The 11,661-nt window shown below is 36.4% G+C and overlaps 1 protein-coding gene across 1 annotated transcript in view; it reads left to right on the forward strand.

Moving 5' to 3' along the window:
- LOC143245256 (GTPase-activating Rap/Ran-GAP domain-like protein 3) overlaps positions 1 to 9,615 on the forward strand; it is a 661,441-nt gene extending 651,826 nt beyond the window's left edge. Inside the window, exons 26-30 of the mRNA XM_076491412.1 lie at positions 3,019 to 3,099; positions 3,915 to 4,033; positions 6,061 to 6,175; positions 6,676 to 6,848; positions 8,912 to 9,615. Coding sequence (XP_076347527.1) covers positions 3,019 to 3,099; positions 3,915 to 4,033; positions 6,061 to 6,175; positions 6,676 to 6,848; positions 8,912 to 9,271 — 848 coding nt within the window. The 3' untranslated portion in view covers positions 9,272 to 9,615. The remainder of the gene's footprint in view (positions 1 to 3,018; positions 3,100 to 3,914; positions 4,034 to 6,060; positions 6,176 to 6,675; positions 6,849 to 8,911) is intronic.
- The last annotated feature ends 2,046 nt before the right edge of the window (positions 9,616 to 11,661 follow it).

Here is an 11,661-nt window from a genome sequence, read left to right on the forward strand (position 1 = left end):
AATTTTCTGAGATTTAATTATAGTTTTGGATTCAGAAGGTCAAACCCCCTTTTGATTGGTGTATTTCACCACGAGCGAGGTCTCACAGATTAATTTATTATAATCATGGCTGAAAAAAATTCCAATTTGAGGGTAGGCTGGTATATATTCTCATGCGTAACAAAATCGAATCGAGTACACGCGCGTTCCACGTGTGATATCGCTATTGTACAAAAATGCGTCTCGTAGATTAATTTAGTCTAATTTTACCTAAAATAATTTAATGTGTCGTGGCTACTGAAGATTCCCTCTCGTTTTATTAAAATAACTCACTTTTTGAACTGTGGTTTTCGTTAAGATTTGCCCCACCCTTCCTGGGTGGCTCAGCTGTTAGACTGAAGGCTTATAACGCTGAAAACCGGTGTTCGATACCCGTGAAGGGCACAGTATAGAGATATCATTGTGTAGCTGTAAAATTATAAATTTTGGATCAAGTATAAGTTTTTTTGTGTGTGTTTTTTTTAATTTCGCGCAAAGCTACTCGAGGGCTATCTGCGCTATCCGTTCCTAATTTAGCAGTATAAGACTAGAGGGAAGGCAGCTAGTTATAACCACCCACCGCCAACTCTTGGGCTACTCTTTTACCAACGAATAGTGGGATTGACCGTCACATTATAACGCCCCCACGGCTGAAAGGGCGAACATGTTTTTAGCGCGACGGGGATGCGAACCCGTGACCCTCAGATTACAAGTTGCGCGTCTTAACCCACCTGGCCATGCCGGGGCCTCAAGTATAAGCGCAAAAATGAGTCGACCCTTTAAATGTATCTGTGTATTAATGGTATTCCTTCACCTTTGTTTAGAATGATACGTTTTCTACGTACGGAGTAGTTTAGTTAGCTTATTAAAGTTATGTTAATGATTACCTCATTTGACAATATAGTTTATGAAACATATTATAGTCAGTACGTGTGTTTCTTCCCAGTTGGTAGAATTTTGCTAATACTATATAGGCTCGGCATGACCGGGTGGGTTAAGGCGTTCGACTGGTACGTAATCTTAGGGTTGCGGGTTCGAATCTCCGTCGCATCATACATGCTCACCCTTTCAGCCGTATGGGCGTTATAAAGTGATGGCCAATCCCACTATTCGTTGGTAAAGGAGTAGCCCAACGGTCGGTGGTGAGTGGTGATGACTAGTTGCCTTCCCTCTGGTCTTACAGTGCTAAGTTAGGTACGGCTAGCGCAGATAGCCCTGTGTGGCTTTGCATGAAATTCAAAACCAAACTAATACGACACATTTGAAAGTTTTTATCTTTTTTATTGTGTTTCAATATTTGTTTTAATTTGACGTATTTTCAAACGTATGTTTGTACATTTTTGGTAACAATTACTTTTACATCTGATATGTTTACGCTTTCTCTGTTTATTCTCTTAATATCATATTTTATATATAATACATATTTTAGAACCTCTGTATATATATCCTATTTTTTGTGATGTTAGATTGTTCAGAAATAAATGTCGTTTTTCAACTGCAAAGTTTGGAAAAGCATAAACCAGTGTTGTAAAACATGCTTTAATCAAAGTAAGCAACATTTGGTCTTCAAGACTTTCATCTCCATGACGAAACCATTTGAACCAACGCTGGACTATACGTTCAGTAACAGATCCACGACTGAATGTCTGGTCTCAACTGTTTCCTTAGGTGTTTTCATCCGTATGATCTGCGTGGTCTTCAAGACTTTCATCTCCATGTGAACCAACGCTGGACTATACGTTCGGTAACATGTCTTTGTTGCAAGTTTCAAGTCAAGTCAAGTCGTAAAGGAGAATCAGACGAAAGTCCTTCTTGTTCATGCTACTTTGGGGATTGCGAACTTACTCTTAAGTGGAGTTGAAACAGCAGACAATTAAGACACCTTGTAAGCAACAAACGTTGGATCAAACCAACCAACCAACGATAAGTTACTCAATATTCAGCTTCTATATGTCATCGTGAGAATTTCGACATTTATTTCTGAACAACCTAATTAATAGATTCAGCATTTGTTTATATCCTCTTCATAATGTTTTGTAGATACCACAGACAATCAACAACTGTTTATACCCTCTTCATAATGTTTTGTAGATACCACAATCAACATCTGTTTATACCCTCTTCATAATATTTTGTAGATACCACAGACAATCAACAACTGTTTATACCCTCTTCATAATGTTTTGTACATACCACAGACAATAACAACTATTTATACCTTCTTCTATAATTATTTGCAGATACTCTTGACATATCAACAACTGTTTATACCCTCTTCATAATGTTTTGTAGATACCACAGACAATCAACATCTGTTTATACCCTCTTCATAATGTTTTGTAGATACCACAGACAATCAACAACTGTTTATACCCTCTTCATAATGTTTTGTAGATACCACAATCAACATCTGTTTATACCCTCTTCATAATATTTTGTAGATACCACAGACAATCAACAACTGTTTATACCCTCTTCATAATGTTTTGTAGATACCACAGACAATAACAACTATTTATACCTTCTTCTATAATTATTTGCAGATACTCTTGACATATCAACATCTGTTTATACCCTCTTCATAATGTTTTGTAGATACCACAGACAATAACAACTATTTATACCTTCTTCTATAATTATTTGCAGATACTCTTGACATATCAACAACTGTTTATACCCTCTTCATAATGTTTTGTAGATACCACAGACAATCAACATCTGTTTATACCCTCTTCATAATGTTTTGTAGATACCACTGACAATCAACAACTGTTTATACCCTCTTCATAATGTTTTGTAGATACCACAGACAATCAACAACTGTTTATACCCTCTTCATAATGTTTGGTAAATACCACAGACAATCAACAACTGTTTATACCCTCTTCATAATGTTTTGTAGATACCACAATCAACATCTGTTTATACCCTCTTCATAATATTTTGTAGATACCACAGACAATCAACAACTGTTTATACCCTCTTCATAATGTTTTACAGATACGACACACTTTCAGAAGTTAACAGACGACCGTTCGATGGATTTTGATTTTCAGTGGAATTCTGTTCCGGAGTCCATAGGTAAGAAATATGAAAAGAAAGATAAATTATGTTGTAAGTTTTTATTCGTCACTTTAATGTTTCACTGTTCACAGATAATACTGGCATAATCTTCAGAATATTACAGTTTGTAAATGTTGTATCAACAGAGCCTTAAAACAACATTTCGTTCACATGTTTAGTTGTTTTTTCATCAGGTCTAATATGTGCTAATGTCTGTGTATAGGAAAATTTCACTTCGTTTGTTCAGCAAATATTCATAAATTAAGACAATTTCAGGTGAATTACGAATCGTCAGATTCATATATTTTTTTACACTAGAGTTGGCTGGGTGGTTAAGGCGCTCGACTCTTAATCAGAGGGTCGTAGGTTCGAATTCCCGTCCCACCTAACATTCTCGCCCTTTCAACCGTGAGGGCGTTATAATGTGACGGTAAATCCCCCTATTCTTTGGTAAAATATTAGCCCAATAGAGTTTTATGGCAGGTGGTGTCCTTCTATTCCTACACTGCTAAATTAGGGACGGCTGGCGCAGATAGCCCTCGTGTAGCATTGCGCGAAATTCAAAACAAACCAACACTAGAGTTTCCAAATAATTCTGAATAAGTTTCATCCTTAAAGCTCTCATTTGGACTTTTAATTATTCTCTGAGTTTCTGATAAAATTGTAAGATGTTAAAAATCAACTCTGAACCATCTGTTCATCGTATTCGTGATTTTAATTAAATGTTCAAAACAAATCAGACAGTAACTAGAACATGGGATACGCTGATCTGTTGTATATTAAAGCTTTGTAGAATGTCCAGTTTATATTACTATGTCTTCTCTTCCCTACAGTCTGTGCCTTCCCCTACATCATTGCATTCACCCAAGACACGATTGAGATTCGACTTGTTATAAATGGGAACCTCGTTCACAGCATGACAATGCCTAAACTAACCATGGTAACAGCCAAGGTAAACCCAACTTAATAACCTTAACTAATATATTCTTTAACGCACATTTCGAAAGCATGTGTTTATGTACGTCTGTGTTTCCTGTTCGCTTTCACTAAGGAGGTCCACACCTGGTTTGAATTTTTTTTTTGCCCTTAGAAATAGATCAGTTGGTTGAAATCTTGTGTACAAAAATAACTAAATAATGAATTCTGAATCGTCGGATAGGAAAAAAAAAAAACACGCTGACTTGATTTATTATCATGGGTTGTGACGTGTTAACCTCAATTGTTGAAGTACGTTTACACCAGTGGTCAAACTTTCGCCTTCATGGTTCTGTATGTTGTGGGCCCGGCATGGCCAAGCGTGTTAAGGCGTGCAACTCGCAATCCGAGAGTCGCGGGTTCGCATCCCCGTCGCGCCAAACATGCTCGCCCTTTCAACCGTGGGGGCGTTATAATGTGACGGTCAATCCCACTATTCGTTGGTAAAAGAGTAGCCCAAGAGTTGGCGGTAGATGGTGATGACTAGCTGCATTCCCTCTAGTCTTACACTGCTAAATTAGGGATAGCCCTCCTGTAGGTTTGCGCGAAATTTAAAAAACAAATAACTCTTCTTAGAGGCCTTCACACTATAACAACAGTTGAATTGGGCCTTACTGTTAGAAGAACGTTGAATGGGAAGAATTGTCTTATATACTTTGGGTACTTGGCGTTAAATCAACTTTGTAACATATAAAACAATAATACAGTAAAATAATCTAACCTATATAAAAGCTAGTATGTGTCACGTCACATCACTAAAATAATCTAACCAATATAAATTAAGCTAGTGTGTGTCACGTCACTCAAATAATCTAACCAATATAAATTAAGCTAATGTGTGTCACGTCACTAAAATAATCTAACCAATATAAATTAAGCTAATGTGTCACGTCACTAAAATAATCTAACCTATATAAATTGAGCTAGTGTGTGTCACGTCACTAAAATAATCTAACCTGTATAAATTAAGCTAATGTGTGTCACGTCACTAAAATAATCTAACCTATATAAATTGAGCTAGTGTGTATCACGTCACTAAAATAATTTAACCTGTAGAAATTAAGCTAGTGTGTGTCACGTCACTAAAATAATCTAACCAATATAAATTGAGCTAGTGTGTGTCACGTCACTAAAATAATCTAACCTATATAAATTAAGCTAATGTGTCACGTCACTAAAATAATGTAACCTGTATAAATTAAGCTAGTGTGTGTCACGTCACTAAAATAATGTAACCTATGTAAATTAAGCTAGTGTGTGTCACGTCACTAAAATAATCTAACCTATATAAATTAAGCTAGTGTGTGTCACGTCACTAAAATAATGTAACCTATATAAATTAAGCTAATGTGTCACGTCACTAAAATAATCTAACCTGTATAAATTAAGCTAGTGTGTCACGTCACTAAAATAATGTAACCTATATAAATTAAGCTAGTGTGTGTCACGTCACTAAAATAATGTAACCTATATAAATTAAACTAGTGTGTGTCACGTCACTAAAGTAATCTAACCTGTATAAATTAAGCTAGTGTGTGTCAAGTAACGCTTGATTCTTCGAAATAACATTCAAAATTAATTTATCCAGATAAAATAGTTCAATTACTGTCTGCCTATTACGATTTTAATGACTTCGATGCATGAGGGGGTGTATGCCGTGAAACCTAATAAGTGTTGTGAGTGTTAATTTTAAACTTAAATCATTTCTGAATTAAGGTATTTTGTCATATCACCAACGTTGTAAATAAAAGACAAACCCTCTTTAATAAATGAAGGCCCTAATCTGAGTAATCAGAATTTTTTTTCCAGTTTTGTTGTTTGTGTCTTTCATTACGTAGATTAAGAACAATATTAGGTTTTACTTTTGTTGCTAAGCAGGATTGCGTAAAAACCGTGGTGTAACTCATTCTTGTGAGACACGTAATTTTGTAAAACATCGATGTAAGCCATTTAATGCAGCGTACTAAGTTTGAATTTTGGTCCTCACGTTTATTGCCACTACAGAGCGACATCTACTTTTCAAGTACGGCACCAGAATTTTTTCAAGTGAAAAGAGAGCGAGTGAAAGTCGACAAGATGGAAAGAGATCCCAGTATTTCTCCACCATCGTCACCACACTGTAAGACACGTTTTGTCATTAACTTTGATAATTAATCCAAAATAAGTTTCATAAAAGTGCACTCGCCAAGAAATTAAAAAAAAATTGGAAGATATTATACACAACCATTATCATGTATTTTATTTATTTTGAGATGATTATTATATTATATGAATAAAATATATTACCATGTTTTGTGGGTTTTTTTCAATAGAAATTAAAACATATTTGTCGTCGTTTCGACACAAAAGTGTGCATCCAATCGTGGCGTCGTGTTGCGTTACATAATCTTACACGAATGGCTTCGTGCATTCGTTTAATCTTTGAAAAATTTCGTACAATAACCAGAGAATTACGTAGTCTGAGATGATTGACAAATAAGTAATTATTTAACTAATCTGAATTTGTCTTTTTGTATGATCTTCTACGTGTTGCTAGAAATATTTTAACTTTGACAACCATAAACCAAAATTATTGTATTACGTAAAACTGGAAATGATTTTTATTTGTTTGTTTCTTAGCTACCACCAGTAACACTTCTATGGATGGATCAAAGCCCTTACGGATTTACCGCATGTCGTTCACGTCGTTGACTGGTGGCTCCCCCTGTGAACGACGAGTACCTACTCCGTCACCCCAACCTCTACTCAACCCTACTACGCTCAATAGAAATTTCCTTTCCCCGGACTTTCACGTTGGTTCCAGAAATTTTACAAATTTTATAAATGTATATAAACTAAGTGTTGGTTTTTTTCATCATGCGTAATCTTAAAAACTGTTTTCATAGAACTTAACGTTTCCTTAATAGATCGTCCAGGTTTGTTTGTTTTTGAATTTCGCGCAAAACTACTCAAGGCTTATCTGTGCTAGCCGTCCATAATTTAGCAGTGTGAGACCAGAGGGAAGGCAGCCAGACATCACCACCCACCGCCAATTCTTGGGCTACTCTTTAACCAACGAATAGTGAGATTGACCGTAACATTGTAACGCCCCCACGGCTGAAAGGGCGACCATGTTTGGTGCGAGGGGGATTCGAACCCGCGACCCTCAGATTACGAGTCAAACGCCTTAACCCGCCTGGTCATGCCGGGCTCGCCAATATCTGCCTCTGTTGTTTGTTGAATTCTGCATAAAGCTACCTCGAGGGCTATCTGCGCCAGCCGTTCTTAACATTTAAGCGACAAACTAGAAAGAAGACAACTAATCAACATAACCTCACTGCCAACTGCTTGACAACTCTAATCGAATTTTAGTATTACTATTATAACGCACAATCACGGTTGGCGCCACCACTTGTCGAAACTGAAAATCTCGTATTTCTGATCGAACATTTAAAATACTGAAAATTACACAAAGGATGTTTTAGCATAAATCCGTGTAGGAAAGGAAGGTGCAGAAGTAGTTCTCGTGTAGGTGTGGTGATACACTTTTTTTCACATCGAATCTCGATGCACAAGTCTACAATTAATAACAAGCTAACGCTGAAAGCATTGGTTGTTTAGAATTAAACGCAAAGCTACACAATGGGCTATCTGTGTTCTGCATACGTATCGAAAACCGGTTTTTCGCAGAATGGATCTGCAGACGTAATGCTGTGCCACTAAAAGTAAAAGGAAAAAAAAAAAGCAGATGCTGGTCATCAGCTGTAACCTGTTGTGAGAAGCTAGTTTATTTCTGTTACGCTAGGCGGCGAAATAATCCTGTCCTCATTGGAAAAAGGTTTAGCAGTTTAGTTTCATTTCCTTTCAAGTGGCTTGGCATGGCCAGGTGGTTAGGGTTCGAATTTTCATCACACCAAACGTGCTTGCCCTTTCAGCCATGGTAAGGTTATAAAGTGAGGGTCAATCCCACTATTCGTTAATAAAAGAGTAGCTCAAGTGTTGACGGTGGATGGTGATGACCAGCTGCTGCCTTCGCTTTAGTCTCATACTGCTAAATTAGGGATGACTAGCCCAGATAGTCCTCGTGTAGCTTCGCGCGAAATTCCAAAACAAACATAACAGATTTTCTTAAGTCTGTATACAATCGAGTAATATAACACTTCAGGTAATCTAATAATAACGGATTACATCCTTTCAGTAAGTTATTGAGTCTCAGATTATTTCCATTGTTTGCAACCAAAGATAGTAGTAATGAATGAGACTTGCCATGAATTCCGGTAAAAGTTGACTCTGGTTTAACTCATAATCGTCTAATTTATCCTGTTGACTGCCAAGTATTTCAGCTGCTACGGCAACTCCGAACCAAGTTCAAAATACAACTCTAATGCTTCATTTTGTAACTTTTTCGTGACGCCATTTTGGATCGAAATTGAAACAATTTGTAAGTAGGTCAAATACATGTCTTTAAAACGCATTGAGAACGAATTAACTCGTTCGTGGCACTGTGTTACCGATCGGCTTGGACGAGTTATCTCGTCTACGGCACTGAACAGGTTAAAGCGTTCTGGAAGTTTACACACTTGATGATTGATTAAGTTTCAGAGTCACATGAAACGTTCTTATTTAAGTTTTCAATGTCCCGTGATGCACATTGACTTGAGGTGTTTCATAACAAACGCGCGTGCTGTTTTTTCATATTGATGCTGAAAAGTTTAAGATTACATGTATCTTTTTATTTGAATTAAGAGATATTTGGTTTTTCACTTTTTAATTACAATTTTAGTCACAACAGTGAGACTCAAGCAGACTTGTTTTTGTGTTTCTTAATAAAACGCATCTTGCGTTAAATAAAATTTCATATAATGGGTTTTTATAGGACAATCGTCTACGACCTGACCCACGACCCAGTAGAAGTGCCACATCCTCCCCGGTGCCTGTTACGTTCCACCACCAGGTGTCATCCAAACGAGAGCTTAACAAAGAATACACGCTTTCAGTCAGTTCAGACTCTGAACTGGCAAGGAACAACAGTTCGTACAGTTTTGACTTTGGAATAGAAAGTGTTGACAACTCAACTGCATGTAATTATTCCAAGTTAAATTCAGTTGCAGGTAAGAGTGACGGATCAACTCCTTTGTTTTGCTTCAACAACCAGGAACAAGGACTAAAGAAAGCGTCTGGATCATCTCCGCCTTTCAGTCCTTGTGTGTTTCTGGAACTTTCCGGAGATTCTTGACTTTCCAGAAATGTTTAGATATATTTAACAGAATGACAAAAACACGTGAAGCCTGAATTAGCACCGAATTTTACCCAGCATGCTTTGGTCGCACTCACAATCAACATTTGTGACGTCTACTTTACCAGCTTGAGCAAACAAACATTCTATCTGCACTTATGTACCAAATGTTTCCTATTGTTTCAAAAATATTACATATGTTTGTAAATTTGTATGTTGAAATTGTCAAAGCACAATGTTATACTTATCAATTTTGCACAATATTCAGTAATGACTGTTATTTAATTTAAGACAACTGGATAACAAGGTAAAGTAGGTTGGATAACAAGTTAAAGTGGGTTGGATAACAAGTTAGTAGTTTTGATAACAAGCTAATGTGGGTTGGATAACAAGTTAGTGGTTTTGATAACAAGCTAATGTGGGTTGGATAACAAGTTAGTGGCTTTGATAACAAGCTAAAGTGGGTTGGATAACAAGTTTGTGGTTTTGATAACAAGCTAAAGTGGGTTGGATAACAAGTTAAAGTGGGTTGGATAACAAGTTAGTGGTTTTGATAATAAGCTAATGTGGGTTGGATAACAAATTAGTGGTTTTGATAACAACCTAATGTGGGTTGGATAACAAGTTTGTGGTTTTGATAATAAGCTAAAGTGGGTTGGATAACAAGTTTGTGGTTTTGATAACAACCTAATGTGGGTTGAATAACAAGTTTGTGGTTTTGATAACAAGCTAAAGTGGGTTGGATAACAAGTTAAAGTGGGTTGGATAACAAGTTAGTGGTTTTGATAACAAGCTAATGTGGGTTTGATAACAAGTTTGTGGTTTTGATAATAAGCTAAAGTGGGTTGGATAACAAGTTTGTGGTTTTGATAACAAGTTAAAGTGGGTTGGATGACAAATTAGTGGTTTTGATAACAACCTAATGTGGGTTTGATAACAAGTTTGTGGTTTTGATAACAAGCTAATGTGGGTTGAATAACAAGTTTGTGGTTTTGATAACAACCTAATGTGGGTTGGATAACAAGTTTGTGGTTTTGATAATAAGCTAATGTGGGTTGAATAACAAGTTTGTGGTTTTGATAACAACCTAATGTGGGTTGGATAACAAGTTTGTGGTTTTGATAATAAGCTAAAGTGGGTTGGATAACAAGTTAAAGTGGGTTGGATAACAAGTTAGTGGTTTTGATAACAAGCTAAAGTGGGTTGGATAACAAGTTAGTGGCTTTGATAACAAGCTAAAGTGGGTTGGATAACAAGTTTGTGGTTTTGATAACAAGCTAAAGTGGGTTGGATAACAAGTTAAAGTGGGTTGGATAACAAGTTAGTGGTTTTGATAATAAGCTAATGTGGGTTGGATAACAAGTTAGTGGTTTTGATAACAAGCTAATGTGGGTTGGATAACAAGTTAGTGGCTTTGATAACAAGCTAAAGTGGGTTGGATAACAAGTTTGTGGTTTTGATAACAAGCTAAAGTGGGTTGGATAACAAGTTAAAGTGGGTTGGATAACAAGTTAGTGGTTTTGATAATAAGCTAATGTGGGTTGGATAACAAATTAGTGGTTTTGATAACAACCTAATGTGGGTTGGATAACAAGTTTGTGGTTTTGATAATAAGCTAAAGTGGGTTGGATAACAAGTTTGTGGTTTTGATAACAACCTAATGTGGGTTGAATAACAAGTTTGTGGTTTTGATAACAAGCTAAAGTGGGTTGGATAACAAGTTAAAGTGGGTTGGATAACAAGTTAGTGGTTTTGATAACAAGCTAATGTGGGTTTGATAACAAGTTTGTGGTTTTGATAATAAGCTAAAGTGGGTTGGATAACAAGTTTGTGGTTTTGATAACAAGTTAAAGTGGGTTGGATGACAAATTAGTGGTTTTGATAACAACCTAATGTGGGTTTGATAACAAGTTTGTGGTTTTGATAACAAGCTAATGTGGGTTGAATAACAAGTTTGTGGTTTTGATAACAACCTAATGTGGGTTGGATAACAAGTTTGTGGTTTTGATAACAAGCTAATGTGGGTTGAATAACAAGTTTGTGGTTTTGATAACAACCTAATGTGGGTTGGATAACAAGTTTGTGGTTTTGATAATAAGCTAAAGTGGGTTGGATAACAAGTTAAAGTGGGTTGGATAACAAGTTAGTGGTTTTGATAACAAGCTAAAGTGGGTTGGATAACAAGTTAGTGGCTTTGATAACAAGCTAAAGTGGGTTGGATAACAAGTTTGTGGTTTTGATAACAAGCTAAAGTGGGTTGGATAACAAGTTAAAGTGGGTTGGATAACAAGTTAGTGGTTTTGATAATAAGCTAATGTGGGTTGGATAACAAATTAGTGGTTTTGATAACAACCTAATGTGGGTTGGATAACAAGTTTGTGGTTTTGATA

This window comes from Tachypleus tridentatus, chromosome 2 (assembly GCF_004210375.1).
Source record: "Tachypleus tridentatus isolate NWPU-2018 chromosome 2, ASM421037v1, whole genome shotgun sequence".
In the NCBI taxonomy this organism is placed as follows: Eukaryota; Metazoa; Arthropoda; class Merostomata; order Xiphosura; family Limulidae; genus Tachypleus; species Tachypleus tridentatus.